Source organism: Thalassophryne amazonica, chromosome 6 (assembly GCF_902500255.1).
Source record: "Thalassophryne amazonica chromosome 6, fThaAma1.1, whole genome shotgun sequence".
Taxonomy (NCBI): Eukaryota; Metazoa; Chordata; class Actinopteri; order Batrachoidiformes; family Batrachoididae; genus Thalassophryne; species Thalassophryne amazonica.
Window position 1 is genome coordinate 97,826,523 of NC_047108.1, and position 17,258 is coordinate 97,843,780.

The window sequence follows — 17,258 nt, forward strand, 5'->3', positions numbered from 1 at the left end:
TGGCAAAAATTATGGAATCACTGGCCTCGGAGGATGTTCATTCAGTTGTTTAATTTTGTAGAAAAAAAAAACAGCTCACAGACATGACACAAAACTAAAGTCATTTCAAATGGCAACTTTCTGGCTTTAAGAAACACTATAAGAAATCAAGAAAAAAGATTGTGGCAGTCAGTAACAGTTACTTTTTTAGACCAAGCAGAGGAAAAAATATGGACTCACTCAGTTCTGAGGAATAAATTATGGAATCACCCTGTAAATTTTCATCCCCAAAACTAACACCTGCATCAAATCACATCTGCTTGTTAGTCTGCATCTAAAAAGGAGTGATCACACCTTGGAGAGCTGTTGCACCAAGTGGACTGACATGAATCATGGCTCCAACACGAGAGATGTCAGTTGAAACAAAGGAGAGGATTATCAAACTCTTAAAAGAGGGTAAATCATCACGCAATGTTGCAAAAGATGTTGGTTCACAGTCAGCTGTGTCTAAACTCTGGACCAAATACAAACAACATGGGAAGGTTGTTAAAGGGCAAACATACTGGTAGACCAAGGAAGACATCAAAGCGTCAAGACAGAAAACTTAAAGCAGTATGTCTCAAAAATCAAAATGCACAACAAAACAAATGAGGAACGAATGGGAGGAAACTGGAGTCAACGTCTGTGACCGAACTGTAAGAAACCGCCTAAAGGAAATGGGATTTACATACAGAAAAGCTAAACGAAAGCCATCATTAACACCTAAACAGAAAAAAACAAGGTTACAATGGGCTAAAGAAAAGCAATCGTGGACTGTGGATGACTGGATGAAAGTCATATTCAGTGATGAATCTCGAATCTGCATTGGGCAAGGTGATGATGCTGAACTTTGTTTGGTGCCGTTCCAATGAGATTTATAAAGATGACTGCCTGAAGACAACATGTAAATTTCCACAGTCATTGATGGTATGGGGCTGCATGTCATGTAAAGGCACTGGGGAGATGGCTGTCATTACATCATCAATAAATGCACAAGTTTACGTTGATATTTTGGACACTTTTCTGATGTTTAAGGATGATGAAATCATTTTTCAAGAAGATAATGCATCTTGCCATAGAGCAAAAACTGTGAAAACATTCCTTGCAAAAAGACACATAGGGTCAATTTCATGACATAGGGTTAATGTCCACGAGCAGATGTGATTTGATGCAGGTGTTAGTTTTGGGGATGGAAATTTACAGGGTGATTCCATAATTTATTCCTCAGAATTGAGTGAGTCCATATTTTTTTCCTCTGCTTGGTCTAAAAAAGTAACCGTTACTGACAGCCACAATCTTTTTTTCTTGATTTCTTATAGTGTTTCTTAAAGCCAGAAAGTTGCCATTTGAAATGACTTTAGTTTTGTGTCATGTCTGTGATCTGCTTTTTTTCTACAAAATTAACAACAGAATGAACATCCTCCGAGGCCGGTGATTCCATAATTTTGCCAGGGGTTGTAGTATAGTTCTATGCGTTTTACTTTTAATTCATTTTATTAGGAAACAGAGCATGCCACGGCCTCAACTTTGAAAAAATTCTGGGTCTTTTAGTGAGCTTAGGGCTAGTGGCCAGCGATCACCTTAGTATGTCCTGTTTTTCTTCTTGTTTAATGCTGACAAATTATACTACATCCAGAGATGAGTGTGGTATTTGTGCTGGCAACCCTCCTGTCCTGTGCACCAACAGCATTTCCTGTATTTTTGTTTTGTCAGTTGTTCTGTAATTTAGGTCTGAGCATGGCCCAAGCAGAGGGTCCCCCCTTTGAGTCTGGCCTGCTTGAGGTTTCTTCCTCAGAGGGAGTTTTTCCTTACCACTGCTGCTCTGGGGGTTACTAAGGTTAGACCTTACTTGTGTGAAGCGCCTTGAGGCAACTCTGTTGTGATTTGGCGCTATATAAATGAAAATAAATTGAAAATTGCAGTGTGCGCACATGTGCTTCATCCTGTGGGCAACTTTAGAAGGAAAAGAAAATATTTGCTATGGTTTAAAAAGCCCCCCCCCCCCCCCCCACACACACACACACACAAATACCTCCATAAAAACACAAACTGCAATTCCCAACTTGTCAGCACACAGCACATGCACATAATGCTTTATTTAGCAGGAAACCTACTGTGCATTAAGTCATCAAGAGAATGTGACAATCTGATGCTGAAAGTACAGACTTTAGAATAGCAAATGTTATTTTTCTGCTGGGGTTATTCTTGGAATTGGGGGGGGGGGCTCTGTCCCCCACCAGGTCGCACCTTAGCACCGCCCATGTAGACCTGCCAATCATTCTCATTGAGCTTTATTTTAGGCCGTGAGTGCAGAGCGGACAGGATGAGGATCAGTTCTGAGTCAAAAATAGCGCAGAGCAGTCCGGCAGAGGACGAGCAGTGATTCCTCCACACACCCACGTCTACTTTTCTAACCTTCACCTCTTCAAATGAAGAGAAATCACGACCGCTTTTTCCGTTCCTCCGTTGGAAACGAGGCTGTGCTCTACAGCGCCGCTCAAAGGAAGCAGCTGGAATAACTCGCCGTGAGTCTTGGTCGTTCCACAGGTTTTTTGGGGGGATTTTTTTTTTTTTTTTTTTTTTTGGTGACCTGCTGGTTTCTTGACTCTTATCGCTGTCACCGATCAGAACATTGTGTCCTTGGTGGTAAAATGACAGCCAAGCATCGGAAAGGGAAAGCCAACCACAAACAGGAGGACAACTTTTTAAAAAATGAACTTTTGGAGCCGGAGGTCCGTCCCGGAGGGAGTAATTCCGCTCTTCTCTTGGTTGTTGTCGTGGTAACTGTCCTCGGAGGGGTCACCGGCGTGTATTTCTGCTTTCAGCAGCACCAAACTTTAAACGACTTAACAGACAGTGTCATGAACATGCAGGCGAAGATAGCGAAACTACAGTCCTCTCACGAAGAAATGCGAATGTTAAGTATTAAGGTAAGACGACAAGTAGATGCAGACTTAAAGGGGTCCTATTATGGCTCCCCCTAGCATCAAGCTAATGTTGGCCAACAAGTGTTTTAAAATACACCACTGATGCAGGGAACATCCATCCGAACAGTTTCTTTGCCATTTCTAAATAAAAACCTGTCACTTTAAAGGGAAAGGAGTGCTCAATTCAAATTTGGACTTCTGTGACATATGTCGCAGAGAGTGTTGCCACAGTTACATTGAAAAATGAATTATATAGGCTTCATTAGCAGCTGTGGACAACTTGCGGGCAGCTGCTGAATGTAACTAATAAAGTAACTAGTAATCTGACTTGGTTATTTTAAAGACTGAATACTCAGAAAAAAGTAACTTAGTTATTTTGCTGATTGCTCAATCTTAAGAGTAACCAAGTTAGATTACTAGTTACATTACTTATTAGTAGCAAGTTGTCAGCAGCTGCTAATAAGTAACTGTGGCAACACTAGTCGCAGCTGTCTAAAGCTGCGTTCACACCAGGCGCGATCAGACGCTACAAATTTGCGTGGGTCGCCAGGCAATGGACGCGCCTCCTTCGCCCGGTGTGTCGCTCTGGTTGGGTGGACTTTCGCTTGCGAAAATTCGCCCCGGTGCATCATCAAATAGGAGGAGCTTCCATTCCGCTCGCCGGCTCCGGTTGTCAGTCAAGCTAACATGACGGACCTTGATCACACGGAGCGAGTTGCTGTGGAAAGCGCCCAATACAGAGAGTATCATTATTTGCTGCAGGAGCTGTGTCTGGGTGACGGCCGCTTTCAGGAGGTCCTTCCATCTCTGCAGGACCCAGTTTGAGGATAAACTGTCCCGTTTTGCGCGCGCACATGTAACAATAAAAACAAAAAAAGAAGAAACCTCCACTGCTTGCTGCAGCTGGCTCTTCCCCCAAAAAACTCTGTCATAATTTGGTTTAGAAACCAGTCACCATTTGTTTATTATACATCTGTGTAGTTAATTAATAAAATATTCTCTACAGACGATTCGCTCGCGCGCGCACATAAAAGAACAAAGAAAAGGAAAAAGCTCTGCTTCCGCTGCTGCAAGTAGGGCTGCTGCTCGCTCCAAAACTGTCATAATTGTGTTTAGAAACCAGTCACCATTTGCTTTATTATACAGCTGTGTAGTTAATAAGTAAAATAATCTCCAGGATGATTCGCGCACGCACACGTAAAATAAAATAAAAAGAAACTCTCCCCGCTGCTGTGGTGCTGCTGTTCGCTCCAAAACTCTGTCATGATTGTGAAATAAAGGACAAAAGAGACATAAGTCCTGCTCACAGGCTGCTACCAGATACAGGACATGTTCACATCTTCAGTCAAACTCCAGACATCTCCACGTCACTACATATTCAGTCCCTGATTGGTCATCACAGCGCGACGAGACGAAAAAGTTCAGATTTTTGAACTTGGGGAGGAGGGCAACGCGACGTAATGCGATTGCAATATCGCGCCACAAACACGCAAAACGCTCAAAATCGCTTCACTCGAGTCCATCGCGTCGCGCTGCGCGGTTTGGCGCCAAAACGCGTCTTACATAGGGATTACATGGCAATCTGTGGCTGCAGTCGCTCGCGTCGTGCCCGGTGTGAACGTAGCTTAAGACCGTAGACTGTATATATGCTGTCCATACTCTGCGTGACGTCACCCATAGGTTTTCTGTAGTTACCCGGAAGACCTGTTTTGAAGGCAAAAAATTACTGCTCTGGCTGTTGCCGTGTTGTTAGTATTTACTCTGCCTACTTCACGACCAGCTCATATTTGGACAAGGTGGAGCATGGGCGACACCCAGCATGAGCAGGACCAATGAAGCCTAAACATAGCCCCCTCTCAGAGTTACCGAGTGAGCAAGTGAACAGGCTAACGTTGGTTCAGGCGTTTATTAAATCATAGTTTGGGGCTGGGTGGTGGTTTTCATAACTGTTTGTTTGAGTGTGGTTATTAAAAATTATGACATACTTATTTTTTCAATAATCGTGAATTAACTGGAGCTAACTTTGTCATGCTACCTACTGGTGCTGAAAGTGCTAAATCTGTTAGCAACAAAAGCACTTAAAAATTCTGCTGACAAAAATACTGGAGGGCATGTTTTCAATGATGCATTTGGACAATTAAGCGCCAACAACTACCCATATATTACAGGTATTTGTAATAAAATCCTCAGAAAGGACAAACACAATCCTCCGCAGCAACTAGCGGCTTCTATGAAACGGAGCACAGCAGCACACAGGAGCTGTCAGTCAAAGTATCCATGCCTCTAATGATGCATAACTTTATGGGTTAAAATGTCTTAAACTAAGAAGTTAGAAAAAAAATATCACCTCTGTACATTTGTCACGGAGGGGAAAACTAACTATAACAACCAAAACAGTTTTGGTGCACCAGGACGTAAACATGTCTGTTTCTGCTAATAAAGTTTGACATTTTAACATGGGCTTCTATGGCAATCTCCTTTTTGAACCCAGCCTCAATATGTTACTCAAGGAATTGCAACTTTTGGATGGCTATAGCTTACTGCTTGCTTATGAACAGGAGTTGACAGATAAATGGTGACCTGTGGTGGGGAAAAATGTAGCCAATGCAGAAGTGTCAAATTTTGCAGTTCCTTGAATAGCCACATGAGATGCTCCAAAAGTGAGTCACTTCCCATAGACATCACTTTAAGAAATGTAAAGTTACGAAGCCATAAAGTTATGAATAATTAAGGGAATGATCATTTTGAGTGACACCCGGGGTGCCGGTGTATCCAGGTAGCTAACCACTTGCGGTAGCGGTAGCTAACAGTAGTCGCTAACTGCTATCAGCTTGACTGTGTTCATAACTTTCGGAGCATTTTGTTAATAGATGAGAGACTACAGATCATTACAGAAACATCGGCTTCTGGGTGCTGCTCATGCACATGCATGTGTGACAGAGGCCAGCAGGAGTCACACGTGCATGTGGTAGTCTCGCTCCCCTGACAGCCAAACGATACTCTGGCCAATCAAACCAGAGCCTGGGTTTTGACTGACTGGTCAGTGTCTCCCTCCAATGTCAGAAATTGTGAGTTTGCGTGCTGAGGGGAGTGAAGGAGAGGAGTCAGCAATGTAAAGCTGCTACACATGCACTTTTCATTATGGGTATAAATGTATCTAGACACTGGAGGAAGCTGAAGGTGTGTTCCATTTTATTCATAAAAAATATTTTATTATTTTTTTCCTGGTAATATGTAAGTATCACAACTATCAATCCACAGATACTGAAATAAGTATCCATAGGGATTGATTGCATCAGAAATATACATACCTGATGTCTTGGTTGAAATTTAACAACAAAATACGCTGTACTGTCAGACACACACATTTTGTATCTCCTGTCATTCAAACATTCTGTGACATTATATCAATTCTGACATTATTAATTTATTTTAAGATCACTACAACTTCATCTGAGAGTGCTTCTGTGCAAAACCATCTTTGTCAAGCTCCAGGTCCATGGGAGCTATCAGCACCACACCTGTCAGGACCAATATTTGGATAGAAATTAGACCACAATCAAACCAAATCAATTTTATTTATATAGTGCCAAATCACAACAAACAGTTGCCCCAAGGCGCTTTATTTTGTAAGGCAAGGCCATACAATAATTACGGAAAAAACCCCAACGGTCAAAACGACCCCCTATGAGCAAGCACTTGGTGACAGTGGGAAGGAAAAACTCCCTTTTAACAGGAAGATACCTCCAGCAGAACCAGGCTCAACAATGCATTGCACAGCACCATTTGGTGGCGATTACTGGAATGATCTCTGGCTAGCTGTGCTGTTAATTGTACTAATGGACCATCTAAGAAGTTGGTGCTGCAGTATTTCCACTGAGTGAAATTTTGGTATTATTTAACTTGTATGTTAACAGCTTTAGCACTCATTTGCAGGTACAGATTGCTTGATGACACAAGCTCCACTGTTAATTCATGGCTACTGAGGTAATATGCCAGTAATAATTTTTAATACCGATACCCAAGCCACCATCTTCCAGTCCACAAAAAATATTCATTAACCAAACACCTGAACCAAGATTAGCCTGTTAACTTTAGCTTGTTTGTGTTTCACTCCAGGTCACACTCCACCTCTTTGCCTAGTTATGGGTTGGCTGGGACTTGGGCAGAGTCAGGCACTGACAACATGGTGACATTTGGAACCACTCTGTTTGAGCTGCGAATTAGATCTTCAGAAAGCCTCTGGGTGACATCACGGAGGAGTTTGTCCAATAGCTATGCAGTCTGTGCTAGCAGAGCTGTCAGCAAACATCAGCTGTAACTTTGTCTCAAAGGTGCGCTTCATTTGAGAGTGGTATATAATTGAGAAACCTGCAAAATTGGCCAAACAAAGTGAAGTATGACTGGAACCAATTTCAGTATTCCAATTTTCTCCGCAGGGCGAGGGACAATCATTTTAGACCATGTGATCCCAGTAGGAGCCACTGCCTCTGGAAATCTATCAGTACACAAAAATAAATCTAATTTTCATGACCCAATAATTTCTTTTCAGACATACACACACCATGTTGCAGGCTGCAAGGAAATAAAAAGAACTGCAGGCCTCTATCAGATTTCAAAAGGCCAAGTGCTTCATTGCTGTGAGTACAAAACGCTATTTTGAACATCCACACAGCTGCTGACGTTTGCATTGTGGATTATGGTTGACCAACATTAACTTTTTGGAGTCAGTCAAAGTTATCCGCACAAAATATTTGTGATATGATCAGTTAGTCCTACAGGATGACGCCAGTAATAATAATAAAAATAAACCAGACAGTCGTCTGCCAAGGCTAAATTTAGTATGTTATTCGAAACTGAACACCACAAGCTGTTTACAGGTTTGAAAACATTGTAGGGGGATGTGGTGTGGTCACTGTCAGCTGAATTTCTGTGTTATAAATGTTATGTCAAAAAATTATTTTCAGTATTAATAATTATGTGAAAATTGTGATATTCTTAAATTATGAAAGTATGTACAGAACATCAGCATATTCTGACAAAATGTCATACAGAAAAACAACTGGTGGTGCTGCGAGTCCTTCCTTCTGATGGAATTCATTTTTTTTTTTTTTTTACACAACTGAAGACTGGTTTTTACGTCTGTGCTGCATGGTGTCTGCACTAAGTGGCACCCTTCTGTGTCACGTCAGCATCATGTCTGGTCTGTGCAACAAAGAAATAAGGGACGAGAATTATGTACTCCTCCAAGTTGTAACAGTCTGCTGACTCTGCTGCACGACGACCTTGAACTACGGCAAATGAAGGATTTGGTGTTTACATCAAACATTCAAGAAAATAGTGAAACTCAGTGCACAGAAAACCAGTGTAAAAAAAAAAAAAAATTAATATACCATATTTGCCCATCGGAGGGCCCAGAGCCAAACATGAGCCCAGGCCCTTTTTTGAAGAAAGTTGGTTAAATCCCACCTGAAATTAAATTAAATTTTATTAAATAATTTCATGTTTGAGAAATTTACACAGTCAGATGAGTTATTTGCGACATATTTTTTATTTGTGATGATATGAGACATTTCATTGAAATTGGCTTTCTGATATACATGAATTGATTTGACTTGGTTTGTAAGTCAAACCTGTTTCCAGTGCACGTTGGCCTCCACCAGGGCTGCCTTTTGTCACCAGTTCTGTTCATTACCTTTATGGACAGAATTTCTAGGCACAGTTAGGGTGTAGAGGGGGGTCCGGTTTGGGAACCACAGAATCTCATCTCTGCTGTTTGTGGACGATGTGGTTCTGTTGGCTTCGTCAAATCAGGACCTTCAGCGTGCACTGGGGCGGTTTGCAGCCGAGTGTGAAATGTCCTTGATGAAAATCAGCACCTCCAAATTCCGAGGCCATGGTTCTCGACCAGAAAAAAGGTGCCTTGCCCTCTTCAGGTCGGTGGAGTGCCCTTGCCTCAAGTGGAGGAGTTTAAGTATCTCGGGGTCTTGTTCACGAGCAAGGGACTGATGGAACGTGAGATCGATAGATGGATCGGTGCAGCATCTGCAGTGATGCGGTTGCTGTATCAGACCGTCGTGGTGAGAGAGAGCTGAGCAGGGGGCAAAGCTCTCGATTTACCGATCGATCTACGTTCCGACCCTCACCTATGGTCATGAGATTTGGCTCATGACCGAAAGAACAAGATTGCAAGTACAAGCGGCCAAGATGACTTTCCTCCGCAGGGTGGCTGGGCACTCCCTTAGAGATAGGGTGAGGAGCTTGGGCACTCGGGAGGAGCTCAGAGTCAAGCCGCTGCTCCTCCACGTCGAAAGGAGCCAGCTGAGGTGGCTCGGGCATCTTTCTCAGATGCCCCCTGGACGACTCACTGGAGAGGTGTTCTGGGCACATCCCATTGGGAGGAGGCCCCGGGGAAGACCCAGGACACTACGTCTCTCAGCTGGCTTGGGAACGCCTTGGGGTTCCCCCGGAGGAGCTGGGGGAGGCGTGTGTGGATCGGGAGGTCTGGGCGGCTTTGCTTGAGCTGCTGCACCCGCGACCTGACCCCAGATGAAGCGGAAGAAAATGGATGGATGGATGTACATGAATTGTCCATGCTATTGTATCAGTCCACCCCCTCCCTCTTTAGGTAGAATTTCACATGGAGAGCCCTGGGACCTCTAATGGGAGAACGGGGTAATACGCTAACAGGCTGAAAACATCTCGTTTCTTCTTCAAGGCTACTTCTAGACTTCACCTCAGTCTGTGAGACCTCGTCCCCAGGAGTCAGACACAACAGACTGGTTACCACATGCCTTTTGATTGTGACCATCAGAGGTGCTGCAGAAACAGCTGTGTGACAAAAGATTCAACAAATACTTTAAGCATTCAAGTTTTAAGTTATCATATTTAAAAAAAGTATTAAGTCACATTTTCTTTTCTTTTTTTCTTATTGTCACTAGTTTGGGAGGTTCTGCAAATTATACTCCAGTACAACTTGTATACACCAAAAAAAGCACATGCTTGTTATTAATTATTATATAACAATTATAATACCTGTTTATATCAAGCTTTCCCAAGAATCAAAACACTAAACATAATAAACTCCAACAATAAAGGAAAAAATGCCATTAATGAAAAGTACAATGCAACAGTGCACAAAATAGGTGGTGTTTGATAGGTGTGGCTTGTACTTCGATGCGACCTATACTCCAGAAGTTACGGTATATGGTATTTGATAATGGAGTCTTGCTTTATCAATGCTCAAAATAATTTTCTCCTCCAAACATCATCCTGCTTGTGTGACAGCTGGACCACAATGATGGCATGATGATGATGATGTAGGAGTTCTCAGCCAATCGATGACCCTCTCACTGCTTCACAGTCAAAAAATGTACAGTGATCCAGACCTTGTCGGCATGGTGAATTAGTGGTTAGCTCTGTTGACTCTCAGTGAGAAGGTTCTGGGGTCACTTCCCTCCGGATCCTTTCTGTGTGGAGTTTACATGTCCCCCCCGTGTTAGTGTAGGCTTCCTTCCAGTTGCAGAGACGTGCAAGTTAGGTGAATGTGAAACTTTAAATCAACTGTGAGTGTGAAGGAGTTTGTCTAGCTACATGTATCCCTGTGATAGACTGCCGTCCTGTCCAGGGTGTACCCCGCCTCACGACTCGTGATTGCGGGGTAGGCTCCAGCCCCCCAAGACCTGATCTTGGATAAGTAGTTCACTCAAAAAAACTGATGCATTGGATGAACTCAATTAAATTATGAGCAGGATTTCCATCTAATAAATATATGTAGCCCCAACTCAAATGAAGCACATCCGTGCAAGATAATTTAATTTAGTTGGGACTACATATATTTACTAGATGGAAATCCTGCCCATAATTGAAGTGAGTTCATCCATTGAGTCATTTGTTTGTGTGATACACTCAAAAAACTGACTCATTGGATTGGATTTCCATCTAATACATATCTGTGGCCCGAACTCAGATAAAGCACATCCATACAAGACAGTGTCATTTAATTTAGTTGGGACTACATATATTTATTAGATGGAAATCCTGCACATAACTGAATTGAGTTCATCCAGTGAGCAATTTTTTGAGTGTTGAAGATGAGTGTGTGTGTGTGTAACATTCACTGCTAAGTTAATCAATAGCTGTTTTATAATTGATTATTGTTTGAGTAATTGAAAAAAAAAATCCAACTTCTCTGATTTCAACTTCTGAAATGTGAATTCTTTCTGGTCTAGTTTGCTAGTTTCTTTACACCTTCTGGCAGTGAACTGAATATCTGGGTTGTGGACAAAACATCTGAGGCATCAGTTTGTGTCCTGGAAAATGATCAACATTGTTCACTGTTTTCTGACATTTTGGAGAACTAGCAGTAAATCTACTATTAATCAAGAAAATAATCACTCAGTGAAGAAAATAATCTTTAATTATAGCCCTACTAAAGAATTCAAAGGTGTTCAGTTAATACTGATTAATAAGAGAGAAAAGGAGCAAATCCTCATATGAAAAGTGGTTAGAAAGCAAAATTATGGATTTGGCCATCATTTTTTTATTTGCTCAAGTAATTGCTTAGGATTTTTTATTTGCAGCTACAAGTACAGCTGGTGTCGATAAATGGGCAAGATTTTTCAAGGTTAATGAAAGCAGCTCCCTCCCTCCCTGCTGTGCAACTCCACCTTCAAATTGAGCTTGAGGCAGGTCAGGGGCCAAAATCCTGGCATGCACAACAACTGCTAGCTCAGTCTTGCTTCAAAAATGTTTCCTGTACCAGCAGAAGTATTCTTCCTGTAATGTTTGGTGTAGCCTGGCTTTCAGTCCTGCTTGGCAGGATTTACTCCGCGCTTATTTGTGCCACATCACTTTAATTCCTTCTGCAGTTTTTAAATTCTTCACTGAGGTTTGGACCCAGTTACATCACATATCTGCTATATTTCTGGCACTTATGGCTACTGTTCCAACACACTGACTGACAGAGCTGCAGGTACTATACTGGCCATCCTAACCATCAACCACAGTCTATCGGTACAACAAGTGCCAGAACGAAGACATGAATCAGAATCGCCTTTATTGTCATTGTAATTTGCATTGCAATGAGATTTGAGTGCAACTCCAAAAAGGTTCTTTCCTTGGTGCGAGTAATTTTTAGCCAAATAAAAGATAGTGAAATTTAACGGTGAATTATTCAGAGTATATGTACAACTAATAAACATAAGGTAAAATAAATAAAATGTGGACCAAGTAAGATGTAAAACGAGAATATATACAACTGTGGAATCATATTGCACGGGAATATTGCACATGGTTTACAGATATTGCACAAGAAACTTGAAAGATGCAGATTAGAGTGATTTGTTATTATTGTTATTTACATGCAGGTAAACGGTTACAGGTCTCATGTCTAGGAGCATGTGCTGGTCACGGATGGTCACCACCCAGGCAGACAACCAGTCCATCCCCACTTTCCAAAAGTAGTCATTTATGTGTTGTAGCCAGGTCGGTACACCCTTGGTGTTTTCCAAGTGGTAGAGTCCCCAAAACTGATGCACCTTTGCCCAGAGAAACCCATCTCATTGCCAGAATGCCATAGCTGATGTTCCCTCACAATGGAAGTGGTACAGTTCATCTGAGTCTCTGTCCAGTAGTATTTAAGGATTCACCAAAGATACCTAATACCAAAGACATCCAGGTGTCACCCTAGGTTACTGTGTAGCATCCAAATCTCACAATCATACAGTAAGACAGGAAGCTTGAATTTTTAATTTTGATCAAGAACAACTGCATGCTCCATCCATTGATCTCTCAAAGATTACAGCATCATCTGCAAAGTCAAGCTAAGTAATCACCGGAAAAAGCGCAGAAGTTTCTGGATTTCACAGCCCTATCCAGTACCAGTCCATACAAGGATTGACTAGAATAAGAGCAAGAACACTTCACTGTGAAGGACTCAGGGATTTGCCCCACCCTCCCAGGTGAAGAGTTACCTGCACACATAAGCAAAATTAGTGGATATTAGGCTGGACGGGGCCTTACAGCTCTGAACGTATAGAGACTTTATGGCTACAATCTGGATATATTTGTGAAGAAGTGGGGAACTGATCACCAAGGATGAGGGTTTGTACGTTGAGTGCTTTTATTCTAGAGTGATAGGCAGCATTTGAAGTTGGTAGAAAATGAACAGGAGCTTGTTATTTCATGACTGGCTGTATGTTATACAGATGTGACTTCACAACAGCTGTGTGTCCTTGCAGCAGCACACTTCAGAGAGCCTGGAGTCCCGCCTCAATCATCTAGAGGACTCCTACGCATTGGCACAGAAACAGGTGGGCATAGCTTTGGCTACTGCTGAACAGCTGAAGACGTCTGACCTCCCCGCCCAGGTGCTGTCGCTCCACACTGAGATGAAATCACGACTGGCTGAGATGCAGCAAGCCACTGTGTCTCTAGAACAACTGAGCCAGCTTCAGACTTTGCTCAAGGGGAAGAGCGAGGAGTTTGAGGACATCAGCCTTCAGGTGGAGGGCCTGGCTGCATTCAGCACTCAACTGTCCCAGAAGGTTGAGGTCTTAATTGGGAGCCTGGGAGAAGCAGAGATGGAGCTGGAGGAGAGAGGGAGCCAGGTTGACACGCTGAGCGCCACCTTGGATGAACAGACCTCTGAGGTTCACAGACTGAAGGAGCAGATGAAGACCTACCAGAGTGAGGGAGGCCAGCTCAGTCCCATTACGACGGTAGGTGTTAATGGTGTGGCAAATAAGCCACAGGTTTAGTTGGTGTGGAGAAATAGCTCACCTCCTCTGACCCATGAGTTTCTGTTGATTTGACAAAGCCCTGTTGTCTCCCTCTGTTACTTTAGGACATTATTATAGGTCTCATATTCACTTTGTGCACCCTGCCTGATCTGTATAAACATTTTGATTGTATAGATGATTTCTACAGCTGGGTGGTTTGTGTAAAATCCCCATTGTATGTCAAATATGCATTTTTTTAAAGTTCATGTAAAACCTCACAGGCCGATGTTTAGTCTGTATGTCAGTGTTACTTAAAGCTATGAAGCCATTCTATGTCACTTGTCAGTATTTTTATTGTTTGTCTCGACTAATTATTGTAAGATGATGATATGAAAACTTCATTTGCAACAGATAGTGCCTCTTAACATGGTTGACCATCTTTTAGAGAGCTGGTTGAGAAGGAAAAACTCCAGCAGTTGCAGGAGGCGAATGTGGAGGAGCAGCTCAGGACTGTACGCCAGAGTCTGCAAGATCAGAACCTGACAGTCCAGAGTCTGCACACCGAACTGACAGCTCAGCTGGACAACATACAGAATCAAATAACCCAGGTAAAACAAATTCAGTTTTCTTTTCTCTAAAAATAATGGAAGTCAATGCAATCAGGGCGGTTACAGGATTTTATAGTTGGGGTGGGCGCTAAGTGCTGTATAAGGGTGATGTCATATTGCTTCGTTATTGATAGACTTTTTCGTTCAGTGACACCAACTAGTTGATGACGTTTTATATACGCTGCTTATGTGCAGCTCATGTAGAACGATGACAAGGACACTAGAAGGTTCAAAGCAGGCAAGGAAGAAAATTTCAGTCAACCATACTACATGTGATGATACAATGTCATACTGCTGTATTATAAAACGCATCAACATGATGCAGAAATGCACTGCATAACAGCCCTACAGCATGCTGTCCTACGTATCTGCTCCGCGCAGCGAAGGAGGACAGGACCACATAGCAGGCTCAGATGTACAAAGTGAGTTAATCAATCAATCAATCATTTTCTATACACACGTACTCCAATTAAGGATCATGGGGGGCTGGATCCTATCCCGGAACTCATAGGGCATGAGGTAGGGTACACCCTGGATAGAATGCCAATCTGTCACAGGACCAACGTGAGACAGAAAATCTAAATATATAAAATGAGACCACAGTTCATAGCAGTCAAAATGCTACTGTTTATCTTCTACAACATCCAATTTATTTGCAGTGTTTGATTAATTAGCTCCTACATTTGATTAGTCCGTGCGTGGTGTCAAGGAGAGTGCACACAAAGTGAAAAGTGACACTGAGTGAGAGATGTTATTATTGTCTGTACATGTGGAAAACACCACACAAAAACACGTTTGAGCAAACAATAGATTTTGTTTGTTCAGAGAGATATGAGCACGAGCAGCCGGTCTGATCTCAGAAGCTAAGCAGTGCAGGATTTGGTTAGTACTTGGATGGGAGACCTGTCTGGAACACCAGTGGCTGTGTGCGTTTCTCCAAGTGACACTGGAGGTGCGTCAGGAAGGGCTCCGGCGTAAAACCTGTGCCAAATACCAATGTGGTTCTGGCTGTGGTGACCCCGAATAAAATGGGAGCAGCCAAATGGACAACAACAACAACGAGATATGAGCACGCATGCAAAGACTTTCAAGTGTTGGTTGCAGGTTTGCACATTTTTCCATAATTTAGGGAATGTAAATGGTAAATGGACTGCATTTATATAACGCTTTTCCATCTGCATCAGCTTTATCTGCATCTGCTTTACAATAATGCCTCACATTCACCCCGATGTCAGGGTGCTGCCATATAAGACGCTCACTACACACCAGGAGCAATGGGGGATTAAAGACCTTGCCCAAGAGCCCTTAGTGATTTTCCGGTCAGGCTAGGATTTGAACCAAGGATATTCTGGTCTCAAACCCAACGCCTTAACCACTAGACCAAGCTCTGTTAAAGGAGATTTACTGTTAAAGGAGATAAACTGTTAAAGGAGATTTTTTTAATGAAAGACGTGCGGACGGGTCCGCGCGTCGGGACGCAGCCGGCGCGGTGCGGCGGCACAGGAAAAACACCTCCGTGTTGATAACCATTTGTAAAATCCAGGCGGCTTTGGATGGCTTTCAGTGGAGTGAGTATATGAGAAATTGTGTAACAGCTGGACATGTTCCAACTTGTCCTTAAGGCTTCCAACAGAGGTGTTTTCTTGTGGCGGAGCGTCGCAGTGGCTGTGAGCCGACGCTGCAATCCGTCCGCACGTCTTTCATTAAAAAAATCTCCTTTAACAGTGGAATATCCGGATAAAATGCTGAAACCGACTTCTTCTGAAACTTCTCTGTTCTCTCACGACGTCCGGATCAATAGAGCCTGAAATGTGGAGGTTTTCAGCTTGAAACAGGCTGACGACGGCGCCTGGGAGTGCTGCGCGACGTCCCGCTCTGTGGGAAGTCCTTCACACACCGACTAAAGAAAGGCAGTGATGTCAGCTGTCTGCTCGCACAAAGATGGCAGAAAAAGCTACGAAACAGCTTTATTTCTGATAAAACTAATATGTTACTCATATATTTATAAAAAATATGAGAACAGTAAACAATAAAACGTCCGATTCTGTGGAGACTTTTAAGTCCAACTTATTTTCCCTTTCGTATGGCTAACATACCGGCATACAACCCCTGGCAAAAATTATGGAATCACTGGCCTCGGAGGATGTTCATTTTCAGTTGTTTAATTTTTAGAAAAAAAAACAGCTCACAGACATGACACAAAACTAAAGTCATTTCAAATGGCAACTTTCTGGCTTTAAGAAACACTATAAGAAATCAAGAAAAAAGATTGTGGCAGTCAGTAACAGTTACTTTTTAGACCAAGCAGAGGAAAAAATGGACTCACTCAGTTCTGAGGAATAAATTATGGAATCACCCTGTAAATTTTCATCCCCAAAACTAACACCTGCATCAAATCACATCTGCTTGTTAGTCTGCATCTAAAAAGGAGTGATCACACCTTGGAGAGCTGTTGCACCAAGTGGACTGACATGAATCATGGCTCCAACACGAGAGATGTCAGTTGAAACAAAGGAGAGGATTATCAAACTCTTAAAAGAGGGTAAATCATCACGCAATGTTGCAAAAGATGTTGGTTCACAGTCAGCTGTGTCTAAACTCTGGACCAAATACAAACAACATGGGAAGGTTGTTAAAGGCAAACATACTGGTAGACCAAGGAAGACATCAAAGCGTCAAGACAGAAAACTTAAAGCAGTATGTCTCAAAAATCAAAAATGCACAACAAAACAAATGAGGAACGAATGGGAGGAAACTGGAGTCAACGTCTGTGACCGAACTGTAAGAAACCGCCTAAAGGAAATGGGATTTACATACAGAAAAGCTAAACGAAAGCCATCATTAACACCTAAACAGAAAAAAACAAGGTTACAATGGGCTAAAGAAAAGCAATCGTGGACTGTGGATGACTGGATGAAAGTCATATTCAGTGATGAATCTCGAATCTGCATTGGGCAAGGTGATGATGCTGGAACTTTTGTTTG

General features: G+C 42.5%; 1 protein-coding gene across 1 annotated transcript in view; it reads left to right on the top strand.

Moving 5' to 3' along the window:
- Positions 1 to 2,351: 2,351 nt before the first annotated feature.
- Positions 2,352 to 17,258, top strand: part of zgc:66479 (uncharacterized protein LOC327541 homolog) — a 39,736-nt gene continuing 24,829 nt past the window's right edge. The window contains exons 1-4 of the mRNA XM_034171516.1: positions 2,352 to 2,948; positions 13,187 to 13,666; positions 13,792 to 13,838; positions 14,112 to 14,274. Of these exons, the coding sequence (XP_034027407.1) occupies positions 2,670 to 2,948; positions 13,187 to 13,666; positions 13,792 to 13,838; positions 14,112 to 14,274 (969 nt within the window). The 5' untranslated portion in view covers positions 2,352 to 2,669. The remainder of the gene's footprint in view (positions 2,949 to 13,186; positions 13,667 to 13,791; positions 13,839 to 14,111; positions 14,275 to 17,258) is intronic.